The sequence below is a fragment of the Notolabrus celidotus genome, chromosome 21, assembly GCF_009762535.1.
Source record: "Notolabrus celidotus isolate fNotCel1 chromosome 21, fNotCel1.pri, whole genome shotgun sequence".
In the NCBI taxonomy this organism is placed as follows: Eukaryota; Metazoa; Chordata; class Actinopteri; order Labriformes; family Labridae; genus Notolabrus; species Notolabrus celidotus.
Window position 1 is genome coordinate 14,607,980 of NC_048292.1, and position 18,383 is coordinate 14,626,362.

General features: G+C 38.6%; 1 protein-coding gene across 5 annotated transcripts in view; it reads right to left on the bottom strand.

Annotated features, from left to right (window-relative positions):
• The window catches only part of LOC117805473, a 198,485-nt gene extending 184,444 nt beyond the window's left edge, over positions 1 to 14,041 (bottom strand). For 4 of the 5 annotated variants that reach the window (XR_004629429.1, XR_004629431.1, XR_004629430.1 and 1 more), the window contains exons 1-2: positions 13,739 to 14,041; positions 13,313 to 13,424 (exon numbers count right to left, since the gene is read on the bottom strand). Coding sequence is in view for 1 of the 5 variants with exons in the window: in XM_034674202.1 (XP_034530093.1) it covers positions 9,168 to 9,380; positions 9,477 to 9,547; positions 10,516 to 10,629; positions 13,313 to 13,424; positions 13,939 to 14,031 (603 nt within the window). In the remaining 4 variants the exon portion in view is untranslated. Of the gene's footprint in view, positions 1 to 8,647; positions 9,381 to 9,476; positions 9,548 to 10,515; positions 10,630 to 13,312; positions 13,425 to 13,738 lie in introns of those variants that run through there. The other variant, XM_034674202.1, reaches the window with a different exon arrangement.
• Positions 14,042 to 18,383: the final 4,342 nt, after the last annotated feature.

The window sequence follows — 18,383 nt, forward strand, 5'->3', positions numbered from 1 at the left end:
ATGATACGTTATGATATGATACGTTATGATATGATACGCTACGATATGATACGCTACAATATGATACGTAACGATATGAGACGCTACGATATGATACGCTACCATATGACACGCTACAATATGGTACGTTACGATATGATACGTTATATGATACGCTACGATATGATACACTACGATATGATACGTAACGATATGAGACGCTACGATATGATACGCTACCATATGATACGCTACGATATGATACGTAACGATATGATACGCTACGATATAATACGCTACGATATGATACGCTACGATATGATACGCTACGATATGATACGCTACGATATGATACGTAACGATATGAGACGCTACGATATGATACGCTACGATACGTTATATGATACGTTATGATATGATACGCTACGATATGATACGCTACGATATGATACTTTATGATATGATACGTTATGATATGATACGTAACGATATCAGACGCTACGATATGAGACTTACGATATGATACGTTATGATGTGATACGCTACGATATGATACGTTATGATGTGATACGCTACGATATGATACGTAACGATATGAGACGCTACGATATGATACGCTACCATATGATACGCTACGATATGATACGCTACGATATGATACGTTATGATATGATACGCTACGATATGATACGTAACGATATGAGACGCTACGATATGATACGCTACCATATGATACGCTACGATATGATACGCTACGATATGATACGTTATGATATGATACGCTACGATACGTTATGATATGAGACGCTACGATATGATACGTTATGATATGATACGCTACGATATGATACGTAACGATATGAGACGCTACGATATGATACGTTATGATATGATACGCTACGATATGATACGTAACGATATGATACGCTACGATATGATACGCTACGATATGATACGTTACGATATGATACGCTACGATATGATACGTTATGATATGATATGTTATATGATATGATACGTTACGATATGATACGCTAAGATATGATACGCTACGATATGATACGTTACGATACGTTATCTTATGATACGTTATGATATGATACGTTATGATATGATACGCTACGATATGATACGCTACGATATGATATGCTACGATATGATATGCTACGATATGATACGCTACGATATGATACGTAACGATATGAGACGCTACGATATGAGACGCTACGATATGATACGTTATGATATGATACATTACGATCGAAAAGATGCCATTGATTAACAAATAGTATTTGGTCTGAAATGCCCATCCTTACTTAAGACCCGCCCCGGCAGACGGGAGACTATCCCTGATCTTTGGTTGTGGGTTTACCTACAGACAGTCAGAAGTTTATTAGTAGTAATCATCTTGTGCGTTTTGTTGTGCGTCCTTTAGTATAAAGTGAGTAACTTGTTTGGTTGCATTATATTTATCCTTTTCTGTTAATTCTAGTAGTTTGAGTAGTTTATGTTTAACCTGAGAACACCAAGCAAATTAGACCATAATCCCATTTCTGCAGGACAGTTGCTTTATATATAATTTATGTTATAGTGTTACGGTAAGAATTGGGTTAGTTTTGTCTGATTCGATGACCACACATCAACACAGACCTACCCACAGATGGTGCAATCTCCTACCTGTTAATGTTCGAGTGTCTCCTATAAAGTACCCTATGAAACCATATTCCTGCCTGCGTGTCCTGACCGACACCCCACAGAGACAGTCACTGTACTACCTCATCTAGCCTCCTTTTGTCTCCTACAGTAAATGAGCAGGAATTAGTAAAAGAGGACAAAAGCAGAGAAAGAGGAAGGGTGTTTATGGTTTCTCGCTGTAGTTGAAGTGACATTTCTGTGAGATGTGCACTTTTCAAAGCCCCGTGGGGGAGCAAGGGGCATGCCCAGCCATGCCAGCCTTTTCTACGCAGTTACACTGGATCCTGACACTAAGCACAGCAGGCAGGCCAGGCCAGGCGCCCAAACACATTATACTCTTCTCTATCTAACACTCAAACAGAAACGCATTCATATTATCATACCTGACTTAAGAACAATACCCTAAATCACCTACATGTGCTGCTCTGTGAGGTTATAAAACATGTTCCTGTATGCCCTCGAGGTACATCTGAGGACTATGAACTCAACATGTTCAACAATGGCACAAGAATTTTTCTGATCTAAAATGTGGTGCCTGGTATGGTGAGTTTGCCAGGAAATGCACTGAATCAATACCCTGGGCAGCCATCAAAATTAACTAATTTTACATATATTATCATTATGTCAAAAACATTGTTGGGTGGTACTAGAGGTGAGTGAATTAATAAGCTTGGCAGTACAATTAAAAATCTGTACATATAAGGGACAAATTGAAATGGATGCAACAAAAATTACATTTCAATACACTTTCTTGGACAGCAGAGGGCCCAATCTAATTTAGGAATTTTTTTCTAACGCAGCAACTTCGAAGATATTGAGATTACGAGTCTTCCAATGAGAGGCACAGATGACTGCAGGAACACTGTAGCTGTTGGCTTGGAGGCTCAAACTCCGCCTCTTTACGTCACACTGGCTCGACAAAAGCAATATGGCTCCCGCCGACGATTGGCCTCAGAACAGCGCTTCAGAAACAGATTGGTGACGTCATGGATACTACGTCCATATTTTACACAGCCTATGGTCCGGACATGGCAGAAGGAAGAGAAGAGTTTGAGGTTGAAAATGCACCAACAAGTGAGGAAATACATGCTGCCCTCAAATTCTTTTAAAGAATTTTTTTTATATTTGTGCTTCAAATGTATATTTGATTTGGGGATTTAAAGTGGGTTTTTTTCATTTGGAATAAGACTTAAAAAGGTCTCTATAAAATGACATTACCAGTGTTCCATATTGTATTTTGAGATAAATCTGCACCTCTTAGTAATTGTTTTAAAAACTCAATTTAAAAAGGATAACTTAAGTTTAAATTTGGATTTTATTGCTCTGATCTTTTATGTGTTTTTAACACTTTTTTTATTTCTTGTTTTTCTTAAACTGCTTTTATCTGATATTACTGCTTTCATCTTTTTTTTAAAATGTTTTTAACTTTTAATTGTTTTTAGCGCTGTTATTTTGATATTTTTTTAATGTTAAATTGTTTTATTTCCTTTATTTATTTTGTATTTGTTTTTAATGCTTTTATCTTTTTTATTATTTTGATCAGTTTAACAGATTTTTCTCTTTGATGCTTTCATCTCTCTTTATTGTTTCTATTTATTTTAATTGTGTATATTGCCCTCTACAGCTACAGTGTTCTCACCTGTCAAGCAAGTCAGTTGTGCCTCTCATTGGAAGACTCGTAATCTTAATATCTTAAAATCCCCCCCCTGTATTTCTTTGTTGTTATAGATGTACTCTTTGGTGTTCCGGATCTTATGCTTCATTCTTATGTGTGCTTTTGCTAATATGTCAAAGCATTTTGTAAACTCTTGTAGTTCCTATTATGTTTTAGAGAAAACATTTGCACTTTATATGTGAGAGAAATAAAATAAAATAATCATATTCATCATATTGTGTGTAAGCAATGGGATAGCAATTGAAAAAATATTGGAATATTTCTTCACTTTAAGATGATGAAACTTCATACTATTAGCAGAGCCAGCTTCCTGTGCTCTGCATCTGACCTGCAAAGTTTCATCCCACTGTCCAGCACATGCTCTCAGCCACAGGCCTGAGGCCGAGTGACAGACTGAATAGCTACAAAGTGATGTGATTGAACAGGACTGCGGGTTTATAGAGGGGACTGAGAACGAATATTGTATGTTTTGAACTTTGACACTCTCTTATTGAATCATCTCGGATGGATTTAGAACAGGCTGAAAGGCTGCGAGGTTCTTTCATTGTCGCTGATGCACAGCGGGCTGCGGTATTGACTGAAAAACAGAATCACTTGGTGCTGGGAATACACAAAACACTCATACCAATCAGACAGTGTGCTATCTCAGGGCGCTGCAGATGACAGAGAGGACGGTACAAGCTGGCTCTTTCACACTCAAGCGGAGGCAGTACTGCTAAAATGTCAGCACACTGTTAGGGGAGCAAGGAAAGGACACACACCAGTAAGAAGAGGAAGGGTTACACAAGTCTGAGAGTATTCCGCCTTGTAGCTGGAACATAATACTTCAAATGACCCACAAATTAACACCTGAAGATATCCTGTGCTACACGTTAACAGTCTTAAAGTGTAAAGCAACTTTTAAGATCCTGTGCATCAGCGACCAAAGCTAATCTAATCAATTAGCTAACGTGACATTTGTGTTTGAAACAGCAGCATTAGTGTCAGTCAGAGGGTGCCAATCAAAGCACACAAACATTTCTGCTGCTCAAGCTGCTCTTTCAATTCCCACTTAACATGAGCACACAAGGATGGCATCAGGTGAGACGTAAATAACAACAAGAAGCAGCGAGGCACGCTCATCCATCACAACAAGCTGAAATAACAGAAGCCACGGCGCCAGATGCACGAACTGTCAACCACAACTTTAATCATCAGCTGTTCAGAAGTAGAACCCGGCTCATAGGAAGGGGGGATAATATGCAGTGTGCTTTGAACTCTATTATGATGAATGAGGATGACATCAGACCCTGAGAGTTGAGCATTCATGAAAATGAGGCTGTGATTTTTCACAGCCTTGGGCATTTTATTGGACTCTATGGGCAGTACACTGAGGCAACCTGTCTAGTTTCCGTGGTGATATGAGAAATTGTGAGCATGTGCAGAGCCCGTCGGGGGCGAGCCCATTCATACTAACAGGGCTCAGGGGTCCCATCAACTGCTCAATATGGGAAGTGTAGGGTTTTCCTGCTCTGTAGCAGCTGTGATTAAAGGTAACTGTTTTTGCAGTGGAGCTCAGTTGGTTAAGTAGGCGCCCCATGTACAGAGGCTGGAGTCTTTGTCACACCGGTCTTAACATTAATTCCTGGTCCTAGCCAAGCGGCAACCTTCTGTCTAAAAATATGAGTCCAATGCGGAAGTGCTAAAAACTGCAGTTCATCGAGGATCTTCTTGAGGCTGGCTCCGGAAGTACCGGAAACCACATACACACCAATTCAAAAAAGCCGATCTTTACAGCAGAAATAAACATGTTTACAGCCTGGTACAAAAGACTAGTGTAGTCTGGTTAGCTCATTTCTCGATCGGCACACACTGTACGGGGGCTGAATTTTTTTCTAACGCTGCAATTTTTAAGATTTTGAGATTAAGAGTCTTCCAATGAGAGGCACAGCTGACTTGCTTGACAGGCGGGAACACTGTAGCTGTTGGCTAGGAGGCTCAAAGCCCGCCTCTTTACGTCACAATCACTCGATAGCAACAATATGGCTGCCGCCGACAGTTGGCCTCAAAACAGCGCTTCAGAAACAGATGGGTGACCTCACGGATACTGCGTCCATATTTAATTCAGTCTATGGTCCTAGCTTGATTTGATGTATGTCTCTTTCTCCTGACATTTCCCATCACTCTAAAAATGTCCTATCAAAATAAAAGATGCAAATCCCCAAAAGTAATCTTAGCTTTTCTTTCCTTTTGCTGATGAAGATGAAGATGAATGAAGACCATGCCTACGGGTGCTATATTTAAAAGAGCAGCTTAACCCTTTAATGTGTGAGATATACACTATAAATAATGAACGTAGTATCCGTGACGTCATCCATCTCTTTCTGAAGCGCTGTTTTGAGGCCAAACTTCGGCGAGAGCCATATTGGAAATGCTGAACTCAACCGAACTTAGTGTGAGGTAAAGAGGCGGGCTTTGAGCCAACAGCTACAGTGTTCCCGCCTGTCAATCAAGTCAGCTTTGCCTCTCATAATGGAAAACTCGTAATCTTAATATCTTCAAAATTGCAGCGTTATGAAAAAAAATCATTATGCAGATTAATTAGCAAAATTAGCTATGCAGACTATACTCGTTTTTTGTACCAGGCTGTAAACATGTTTATTTCTGCTGTAAAAATCGGCTTTTTTGAATTGGTGTATATGTGGTTTCCGGTACAGCCTCTAGTGGACACTCAATGAACTGCAGTTTTCAGCACTTCCGCATTGGCTTCAATTCTCGTGGCTGGAGGTTGCCGCTTGGTGAGATACTAAAAAGACAGCTGCATTTAAAGGCGCAGTAAGTAATTATATGATTTTATATTACAATTTAATATATATTATTTAATGATATTTAAATTAGTGTATAATCACCTGAATATAAATTAACTTTTTTAACTGAGAATCAACCTTTTATTTTGTTTTTATTTATTTTGTTATATTTTTTGCTTTTAATTTATAGGACAGCTGAAGAGAGACAGGAAATGTGGGGAGTGGAGAGTGGGGGAAGACATGCAGCAAATGCCCCAAGGTTGGAAATCAAACTCACGACCTCTTCAACAAGGACTATAGCCTCTGTATAGTGGCTGCATGCTTAAATTGCTAGGCCAACAGAGCCCTCCTTTTAAAATGATTCCATCTACATATGGGCAACAAACATATGTGCTAATGTAACTGAAAATCTAAACAGCCTCTCCATATAAATGTGGTAATCTGGTAAAGTCTTGGCAGTTAAGTTGCACATGATATAGCGAAGGCCATGATGCAGACTCTCTCCATCTTCCATCTCTTTTTTTCACAGCTGGCAGGACTGCTATCCAATGACAGCAATGCTGTACTGGGGAATGATTAATGGACTTGAAGTGCAGACCAGAAACTTCCTCTATACTGGTGAGCACCATCCCCTGACTGGCCAGTGGAGCTTCAGGGCACACTGCCCAGTCTGGTTTGGGCCTCTCAAGGTTTCCCTACCCCCAGAAGGACAAACTGATTGTTCTGAAATCATTAGTGAATGTGGTGCAGATTATCAGAGATGCACGGGTGCAATCCAGGATTTCACACTGGGTTTTGGGAAAAGGAGCTGCTGATCCATTACACTCATCTCCATTCAGAAACCATACTCCCTTCTTTTTTTTTTGGTGAACAGAGACTTGGAAGAATTGTTTCCTGGAGAAAGCGATGCTGCCTGGTTTGATCTTGGCAAAGGGTGTTTGAAATGCGAGCCATTTTGGACAACAGCTCTCCTATGAGAGGCGGTTTCCAGAGAGTTCATCAAAATGCACCAAAATATGTTCAGTCCTGCCCAAGAACATCGAGAGCTCATCCAGGCAGGAAAAGCTGCACTCATAGTATCCTCACACACATAACTCTAGTATAGGATGAACAATTCTGACTCTATGAAGGCACCAGATTGATGTGCAACTTTGTGTTTAACTGTGTCTTAGATTTTGGAGCCTATCACCAGCGTATAACAACAAAAGCATGAAGCAGACTTTTCAAATAAGTCTGCACCTTTAAAAGCATCATTGATAAGGTTCCTTTGACGTAAATAAAACAAGACAACACCGTAATGGATTACAAAGCCAAGGGAAGTTTAAAGTCTCTGTGAGTTAGTCTTGGTGTCACGCTGAAGGAACGGAATGAATAGCTGTCTGGAAGGTGTGAAAAACACTCCTCAACAACTCTACAGCAACATTGGCTCTTGAAGAACATTTTGGATTTATGGCTCTTTATTTGAACTATCATAACGGTTGATGAATTTCACATCGGATACACTTTAGCAGTTTTCTTCCACACTTTGAATAGATCTTTACTTACTTAGTTTTACTCAATGCCAGCAACGGTAACTTTATTTCCCATCACCATGATAACTATTTATTTTCTTATACTGATTTTAATTTTCTCTATTATTATTATTATTATTATTATTATTATTATTATTATTAATTTGTAATATTATCATTATATTATCATCAAGTGTTATTATTTTTATTATTACTAGTAGTAGCAATATTATTAGTGTTATTAGTATTATTAGTATTATTGTTATTATTGATTTTATGATTTTGTATCATTAGTGTTATTAGTATTATTATTATTATTATTAATAGTGTTATTATTATTATTATTAGTGTTATTTTTTTCATTATCATTATTGCTAGTAGTATTATTAGTGTTATTATTATTGTTATTATTTTGTATTATTATTATTAATGTTATCATTGTCATTATCATTATTAGTAGTAGTATTATTAGTTGTTATTAGTATTCTCTTCATTATTGTTACTATCAGTGTTATAACTATTATTTTTATTATGATTACTAGCAGTAGTGGTATTTTTTTATTATTTGTCTTACTACTATTATTATTTTATTTTATTTTTATCATTTCTCAACTACTTTATTTTATTATTTGTCTACTCAGTTTTATTAATACTATTATTTACTATTTATAAAGGAAACTATTTTTAACTACTATTTATATTCTTATTGTCCTTTTGATGCTTTACTTTATTTTTAATCACGTATATTCAATTTTTGTTGGTGCGCACTCATCCATTTTTTTTTGTTCGTAGTATGTTTTGCCATTATTTTACTTCTCTTGTTTTTCAATCTCTGTAAAGCACTTAGAATTGCATTTGGTTTGTATGAAAGGTGCTGTATAAATACAGATGACTGATTGATGGAATATGAACATTAAGAGACGAAACTTCAAAACTCATAACAATATGCAATCACATAGAAGAACTCTTCTTTTAGAAACTACTTGGCTTTAGCGAGTCAGAACACTTTAAAAGAAAAGGCAAGTAACGGGCAAAAAACCAATCACCTCCAGTGTTAACCGCTGTACAAGGACGTTGCTCGGCTATGACCATCTTCTTAAACTTAATGGAAATAGCTGTATGGTTCAACAAGCACAATCAACTGCAGAGCGCTAACAACCTTGCTGACCAAGAATGTTCAATTTGTGCCTCTTCCCCTTGTTCTTTGCTTCATATACGGGGCAGAAGTGTAAATGCACGCATACTGCACACACACACTGGTCTAAGACTCCAGAGACCCGGAGCGCCCTTTCATTCTCCCTCTTTTTCTAATCCTGGCAATTAGCGTGAAATAATTAATGATAAAAAATGAAAAAGTTGGGGGCAGAGAGCCTTGAAGATAGAGTTCTGCACCGTAAGCATTCAATTCCCCCTCTCAAGGTCCTCAAGGTCCACTGCACTCTGGCTCTGATCCTCGCACAGCCACTGGAGGAGGCTTGAACAAAGGCCCCTTTGATATCAGCCCGCCCTCTGCACTCACTTTCACTCTCTTCCCTCTCCATCTACAACTTTCTTCCTTGCATCTTGTTTTCCTTCCCCACCTCGCTCCAACTCTCTCCTTGTTTTATCCTCCCAAACGCCAAGGTTGTGGCCTGCCTGCTCAGGGGCCATTAGGAAAAAAAAAAAAGAGCTTTTGAAGGTTAGAGCAGACATCTGCTGCAACCCCCCAGAGTAAGGCTTTGTTTGATTGCCTCCCTGTGAAATTAATAAAAGTAGCCATTAACAATCTGGTATAAATAGAGAGTCGGTGGTTGTGCAGCTATATGAAGGGAATGTGTGATGCAACTGAACCTTGATCGTGCAGCGCGGCAACCGAGCGATGAGTGGTGGGGGAATGGGGAGGTCGTAACCTTGTGGAGTCACTGCGGGGCCACATGCAAGCATAAAGTGGTCACGTGATGATGAGAGAGAAACTGCAACATCATCCCGAGCAGAAGAAGAGCTGTGATGTGAAATCTCTTATGGCCTCTTTTTCTTTTTTGTTTGTTTGTTTACAACTTGTGTGTAAACATCTTTAGCGTCCCAAAGGTAATCAATATTCACAAATCATATGTGGTGCAGCATATGTATCCATGTGTGTAACTACATTCACTGTGAGGAGACAGATAAACAGCTGAAGAGAGAGAGGTAAAAAAAAAAACACTCCTGAGCACTCCTGCCCCCTGGTGGCCGTTTGCAGCAGCACCTCTGCCTGAGCAAGGGGGAGGCTGCGACTCAGTTACAGTAGGAGAGGGACCGCTGTGTGAATAGTCTGGGGCTTTCTGCTCATTGCACCACCTCTTCCTCCTGAAGGGGGGCTTTGATCTCTGCATTCATTTAAATTCCAAAGAGGGGCCCAAAAAAAAAAAAAAAAAAAAAATACCGAGGGGTGGTAAAGCTCATTCATTCATAAATGCAGCGACTGGGATTTTAGATCTTGAATTACAGAGAGAGCAGACATCATTTCATAATGCTCTTCAAGCTAATTGTGTTTCATTTGCAAGACATTTCACATGTTTGATGTCAGGCTGTGAATGCTGCCATCACAGAGATGTTTGATTTGCCAGTGGCAAGGATAATTTAGCGCAGAATTTGGAGCATGCACACAGACCGGTTCTGATAGATCCCCTCTCTTGTGTTCTCCCAGTGGAGCCTTCTGTTTGTGTTATCCATCCCAACTACTGCATTCTCTTTTTAAGGACAAGACAGCGCAGAAAAAGCTGATGTGCAATAACATGTGTTGTAAATAATAAAGAAGAGATGCATGGAAGATGTTTTTGGAAAGTCTGCAGAGAGGTGTTTGATGTGCTTTATCTGAGATATCAGTCAGGTTGCAGTTGCTACTTCTCACCAGCAGATGGCATAAGCAGTAAGCGTAGTGTGTTGTGGTGCAGTGCTACCACCCTGATGTTGCCTGTCCCTGAGGTCAGTATCAGCAGCGAGGCAGCCACATATAGGAACAGGCCTGTGGTGCAAAAACAAAGTCACATTAATATAAACACAACATGTATCATGAGTTCAGTAAAGCATTACAAGTACATACACTTCACTCCATCTCCTCCAGTGCTGCTTGGTTCTTCAATCCCTGCAACTGCGAACCCTCCCACACACTTACACTCACACATACAAATCCCTGTCAAAGTGTTAGCGACCTAACAGCACACCAGTTGCTCATGTGTGTGAGAAGAAAAAAAAGAAAGGAAGCAAGAGATCATTAATACACATGCTAAGGAGCATGGTAAAACTTGTCTGAGGGATCAATAGAAACATCAGAAGAAGGAAGGAGGAGATTAGATATTGACTGAGGCAGTGGGGTGAGGTGAGAAAAGAATGCATTTAGTATTTAACTGGTGTTTCATCCAGCTGAGCTAATATGGCTTGATGGAGGAAAGGAGGCGATTTTACTCTGAGCTATAGACAGTGTTATTATGGAAATAAGGAGTGTTGCAAAATGGTGTAATAGTATGGAGATTTAAAGCTGTAAACATATTATAAATAAGGATTTCTTCATGTTACATGCTGCCTCCATGGTGTGAGGGTTAGTAATTCACAAGAGGCAACCTCCGACCGTGAGAACTGAAGCCAATTTGGAAGTGTTAAAAACTGCAGTTCATCAAGTGTCCGCTTGAGGCTGGCTCCGGAAGCACTGGAAAGCACAGACACACCAATTCAAAAAGAAACGATCTTTACAGGAGACATAAACATGTTTACAGCCTGGTTCAAAAGACGAGTGTCGTCTGGATAGCTAATTTCTCGATCGGCACACACTGTACGGGGGGTGATTTTTTTCATAACACTGCAATTTCAGAGATTAAGATTACAAGTTTTCCATCATGAGAGGCACAGCTGACTTGATTGACAGGCGGGAACACTGTAGCTGTTGGCGAGGAGGCTCAAAGCCCGCCTCTTTACGTCACACTAGCTTGACAGAAGTTAGGTTGAGTTCAGCATTTCCAATATGGCACCTGCCAATGATAGGCTTCAGAAACAGATGGGTGATGTCAGGGATATTACGTCCATTATTTTACAGTCTGTGGTAATCCACTGTTTCTAAAAGGGCCATGCACCTAATCCTGCATTTGCATGTACTGCTAAGGGGCCTCATATTAGCAAAGCCCCCTCTTATGAATACACGACTCATTGATAATTGTAGAGCTTTTGCATTTAAAAATATGACTTTGGGGCGCTGGTTGCCTAGCGGTCTAAGCGCCTCACATACAGAAGTCACTGTCCTAGTCGCATGGGTCGCTGGTTCGATTCCCGGCTGGGACCATTTCCTGCATGTCTTCCCCCACGCTCTACTCCCCACATTTCCTGTCTCGCTTCAGCTGTCCTATAAAATAAAGGTAAAAGCCCCAAAACATACTTAAAAAAATAATAATAACAAAAGTATTTGTTTAACCCCTTACATGCTGGCTAGTCTGGGTTGAACTACACCAAATGCACACCTGCCTGCGGTCAGTGGAAAACCACTCCAAAATGTACAACTTGCTATCCAATCAGACAGCAGTTAGATATTTTTTTAACCCAAAACTGACACTGTGGATGTTTGCGAAACAGCCTATTATACTAGCAGATTGTACGGATTTGGCCAAAATTCAGTATGTAGTATGTAGTAATGTAGTATGTGAACAAGAGCAAAATCTGCAGTATGCCAAAAATTACCCGAATGTCGTACTGATTTGGGAAAAATTCTCAGTATGCATTGGACCAGTCTCCCTTGCATACTGTTTCCCACAATGCACAGTGCTAACGTTCTGCATTTTCTTTTTTTTGACAGGGGGCACTTGCTGTGAAAATTATTAATTTAAATATAAACCACTTCTTAACTTTTTAAATTACAAGTGGATGCTAAAGAAGCAGTTTCACGATCAGCTTGGCCGTTGTCTACTTCCGCTTTCCGAAACCGGAAATCCGGTGACACCTGACCCGGCAAACTGCAGAACAGATCGAACAGAACAGTCATACTATACACTACTTTCAAACTCAGTATGTAGTAGGTAGTATAGTAGCAGCCTGTCACTCCAGACATACTGCCTTTAGGACTCCAAGTCAACGACACGTCACAGGAACATGCAAACACACAGCGTGTATAGTTTGGTCACCTTGTTGTCACTCATTGACATCAGCAGTATTGTCACAAGCACATATATGAAAAACTCTCAGATAAGCAGGGATAACAGATTTGAGACAAAACACAGCTGACATAGAGGAACAGGCAATCCCTCTCCTCTTAAAAATATTTATGTAGCAAAATATTGCAAATTTTTATCTCAAATGGTTAAGACCAGCCATGAATTAAATGCATGTCAATGTGTCCCATCAAACCAATGAATTGATCTCTTATTTATGGAATATTACAAAGTGCTTCCCGATCCATTAATGTGAGGAGTGAATGATAACTTAATAGACTTTCTAAGCCACAACTACTGTTTCTTTCACAATGACAACACAACATCTTATTAACCTCAACCTCAATACTGACCAGAACTTCTCTCTGACAGTCTCAACAAAAATAATCAAAGCTCATTTAAAGTATTCAGGCAGGATCAGGCTAGAACAAGTCCATCTTTTAACAAGCACTTCCATAGCAGCAGGTGTAGTGACAAGATGCAACAGTTTAATACAGGTATATATCATTTACTGACCTGAATTGTCCAAATGTTGGCTGGGTAGGTCCTCAATTTCCATAGTTTTGGAGTAGACATTTGGTACTTGCAGAATCCTTGTAGTTCCAAGAAACATGACACATGGCATCACCTTAAAAGTTAAATAAAACGACTAAGTTACATAATATGAAGGCAGGCCCTGTATTGCTAAATGTTTATAAAGTAGCATATGTGGAAATTATCACAGGAATTGTTCAATACATTCAATTTAACCTGGTTTGAAACATCTGCGTCATGTGGCCAGCTTTTGCCTGTAGTTCTGGCTGGTTTTAGCCACAGTATGGTAAAAGGCTAAACGTCCAGGATGAACAATACTTGTTATTTGGTCGCAAATAATTCAACAGCATAGCACGAAATTAACGAAAACAAATGCGTGTCACGAGGAATAAAGTATGTAAAGCATACCTCTTATGACAATGCTTCTAACCGTTCTCCTGAATGTGCATTACACTGATACTGGTGCCTTCATTACTTGACGTTGGGTTGCTACATGTTGCTAAATGAGACGGTACAGCTCTTTGAACGGCTTAAACACGAGTCAAAGTGTCATTTCACTTCAACCCAACCAAATAAACATGCTTTCTTCGGGTCACATAGTTTCCAACCTTGTAGGCATAGGCGATAAAACTGAATGAAAACTTTTGAAAGTGACTGGGGAGTCCAGAAAATGCACTTTCTTCCATGCAGGTGTGACGCATCTGCAATTACACCCTGAGATGGGGTTCATAGCTCTTTGAAGGGAACCGGATCTTTAGGAGCCGTTCCTTTCAAAGAGCCGTTCAAAAAAAAAAATTGTCTCTTTGGCTAATTGTTTTATTTATTTATTTTTTAGAAGTCAAACAGGGGTAACTCGTTTTTATCAAGGAAACAATCACTGGTAGAAGTTATAAGATAAGATTTGGATCAGAATAATTCAAATTTACACATCCCACTTGTGATGGAATTCTGCAACAAACTGGACACTGGACACAGAAGACTCAGGAGACTCTGAACTGAGGCTTACTGTAGAACTTGATCAAGGAGAAATAACATAACAGTACACAGGCAGGAGAGTGCAGTGCAATGTCAAGTCAGTTCTGACGGACAAAACCCTTGGCATGGTATTTATTCCCCCTGAAGACGACACTAAAGTTGGATAACCATGTTTGGACAATAAGAACACAACAAGTGTGGACCTGTGCTCTAGTTCTGGAGACAGTGAGTCGGCTACAACACATAGATAAAGACGGGAGCAGGGGGAGAGACCTTGACTACTACCCTGACACTATCTCGCCCGCCACAGATGACAGGAATCAAGTTACTCTAAACTTGACACTTAGACTGTAAGAATACAATAGTTAAACATTCTTACATACACATATATAAGACTATGAAAATTCAATGACACCATTAATATATATATATACTCTGTTGGTGGGAATTATTCTGAAATATTGATTATAATTTCATTTGGCATTGTAAACATTCCATAAGATGGTGCCATATCCCCATGCTTCAACAGTGAGATCACTATTTTGAATTTTCCCTCACCTAAAAAAACTTTGTGGCACTATAAAAACTACGCAGGATACAGACAACTTCCATGCAAAAAAACTTTTCCACACAAGAAAATTTTAACAATACAGAAAAAAATATACATGTATATGAAAAATATAAATACAACTAGAATAAAAATTAGGACATTATAAAAATGTGAATGCAAAATTGTACTACCCCACCTGGTGCTTCTACACCTGAACTACTTTACAAACTCAGCTCCTTGACTCGAATACACATCAAAACAATGTAAACAATAACAAAGTGTAGTAGACAATAAGTGTGGAAAAAAAGACTCATGGGGCACGCAGGTGACACGTGAAGGCAGCGTGGGCAATCTGCATATAAAAACGGCTCCCAAATGAACGGCTCACAACTGCGAATCGGTTCTCATCGCTCACTTAAGTGAGCCGTTCAAAAGACTGACTCGTTCGTGAACGTCACATCTCTATCTCTAATGCTAAACATGTTAAACATTGTAGCTATTGAACACACAACATTCAAAATTAATTTTATAAAGAAGGTGCTCAACTTTTTTGTCTATTTTTGTTGCTTTTGATTTAAAAATACAAAGTAAACCTTAGCTTTATTTTGCTCAAGCAGGGGTGTGTCCAGATTTTTTGACTTGCGTGACCCAACCCGGGCACAGCAGGGGGGGTTATGGTGTGTGTCTGCTCCCACACATAGGAATATGTCAGCATTTATTTACAGTCTCTATCTTATTCATTTAAATTTAATTTATTTATTGCACATATAAAAGAACGAAACAAAACATTACAATTCAATAACATGAGCCAAGATATAACAGGTAAATTCAATAATAAAACTAACATGTTATGTGCAGGAGGAGCCAAAAAAACCCTAACAGGCTTGTCGAGTGGCCCTTCAAAGAAAACAATCAACACAAAGACAACGTATCAATGTAGAACAGAATATCAACATACAAAACAAAAAAAGATTAATAAGAGGGAGTAATATTTAAAATAATGATGAAAAGAAAAGAGGGGAAAGTTACAAAAAAACAACTTATATTTATTTATAAGTTTGGAAAGTAGGGAGAGTATGTGTTTGTAAATATACATTAAAAATTCATATCATGTCGTACTACTTAACTCAGCCACTCGAAAGTGTATGGTTTGTTTCTTGAATGAGTTTAAATTTGTGTTACTTGTTATATGACCAGGTAATCTGTTCCAAAAATGAGGTTCTCTGTATCCGATGGAAAACTGAGAAAAGGTTGTCCTGAAACAAAGCTAGATGGAGTTTATTTGCAGACCTTGTTTGGTAAAGATGGACCTGAGAGTTAAACTGAAATAAATCCCAAAAGCTTGCTGGGAGTACGTTGTGAATGTGTTGAAAGACAAAAATATTAATTTGTAGACGGTGAAGATCAAAGATGGGGAGGATTCGTAATGATTGAAAAATGGGAGTAGAACTACTGAATAGGTTGGAAAATGTGATTATTTAAATAAAACGTTTCTGAGACCAATACCATTCAGGTTACTTTTAAAGGTGCTAGCCCAAACAATGTTGCAGTAAGATATATAAGGATAAATCATAGTGTAATATGAATTAAGAAGGATTTTTCTTGGCAAAAGCTGTCTGATTCTTCTAATGACTCCAATATTCCTTGTAATTTCACTGGTAATGTGATGTATGTGAATTTTCCAGGTGAGCTTTTCATCAATGAGAACTCCTAGAAATTTCGTAACTTTAACTCTCTCTCATAAACTATTGGCGATATGTATACCAGGGAAATTGTTATCTTCAATGTACTTCAGCTTTGAACTTTGCAATATCATACAAATTTAAGTTCTTGTATATAACATAATCGTATTCCGCTGCACACAATCAGCCTGATATATTACTTGATTACATTGCTCAAGGTTATTCAAAATAATATGAATAATATTTGGTTAATGGAGAAGTACATTTCATTTGAAAGTGTTTGTTTCGAACATGTAAAAAAAAGAATAGTAATAATAATAATAATAATCTCAAGCAACAATAAACAAAAAGACAGACACAAAAAAATGCAAAGCAGTCAAATCCGCCATGGGATGATGTCTTGGGATCAATAGAGGTAATTTGGAGAGGCATTTCTCTGAGTGTTGAAATGTTTCTAGAGGAGGTGCTGTTACTCAATGAGAACCCAGAAGACTTCCTCTCCTTACCTACAAACACAAGTTGGATAAAACATGGCCACTTCTGAAACTTTGTGAAGGTGCAAACAACAAGGTTTGATGGAATACTACACCTCGCAATCCAAGAATTATATATATATATATATATATATATATATATATATATATATATATATATATATATATATATATATACATATATATATAAGATTTGGTACTATTTGGTACTGTTCACAGCAACCGTAAACAGTTTGTTCAGCAGAACATTTTTACTTTTCTAGGTTGCAAAACAAACCAGCAGGTTGCTCTTTTCATTCTTCACTCTTACGTATGTTGCTGACAGAATATGTAACAGTTCTCAAAGAGAGGAAAAGAAAACCAAAAAAGCACTATTCAAGGACAACTTGCATAGATTATGTAATCTTAACCAGTGTACAGGAATAGTTTGTGGACTTTGGACATTCACCACGTTTTGAATGATATAACTCAACTAAAATAAGAATAATGATGACATCGATACAGTTTGTGAATCAGAGGTATAGAGGGGTCAGCACTGAAGGAGAAGCTTAACTTTGCAATATTTGTTGCACTGTGGATTTGGGCTACAACTGCATCCTTGAGTAATAATATTATCAAACAAAGACAGAATTATTAAAAACGAACAGTCGCACACAACACTGTTTGTGGGCAGTGGAATTTGTTTAGGGAAATCACCTTGGCAACAGCTGGCAAGTTGCCATTGTGCTCCATTAGCCAGTGCTGCCAAAGTTTTTTGTTTTTTTTCTTTAGGCATGAATGCAGCATCACCACTCATGTGCCAGTGCGCGTGCCTCTAGTCTGGTGTCACGAGGCTGGAGCGTGTGCACGTGCTTGGTGCACGGTCACGGTAGTGGGCGCGTTTGAAAGGGAAGAGAAAGAAGGGAGGGAGGGTGTGCATTGTGCACGCGGCGCCGTGTGTCACTTGATCTGGAACATCAGAGCCGATAGATGAAGCTAAAGAGATTAAACGGGAGGAGGGCTCCGCGTCACTGAAGAGGTGGCTGCCCCGGATATGTGAATGGGTGAAGGAGAGAAGTAGGCTACATGAATGGAAGAACAATGAATGAACAGAATAAAACTATCTCCTTACCTAATTTCCTACTTTTTTTTTTTTACAGTTAAAGTTAGCATAGCAAAAAAGTTGTCATGACTTTCAGAATTATGTTTTGTATTTTTGCAGCTTTATCATGACGATGATTGGGGTCAGACATATTTATTCAAATACTAAATGTAAAAAAAATATTGGTATACAAATCAGTATTAAAGTTAAACATGAAAAACATGTTAATGTATATCAATATATGAATATATGTTTCTTTTAGAATTGATTT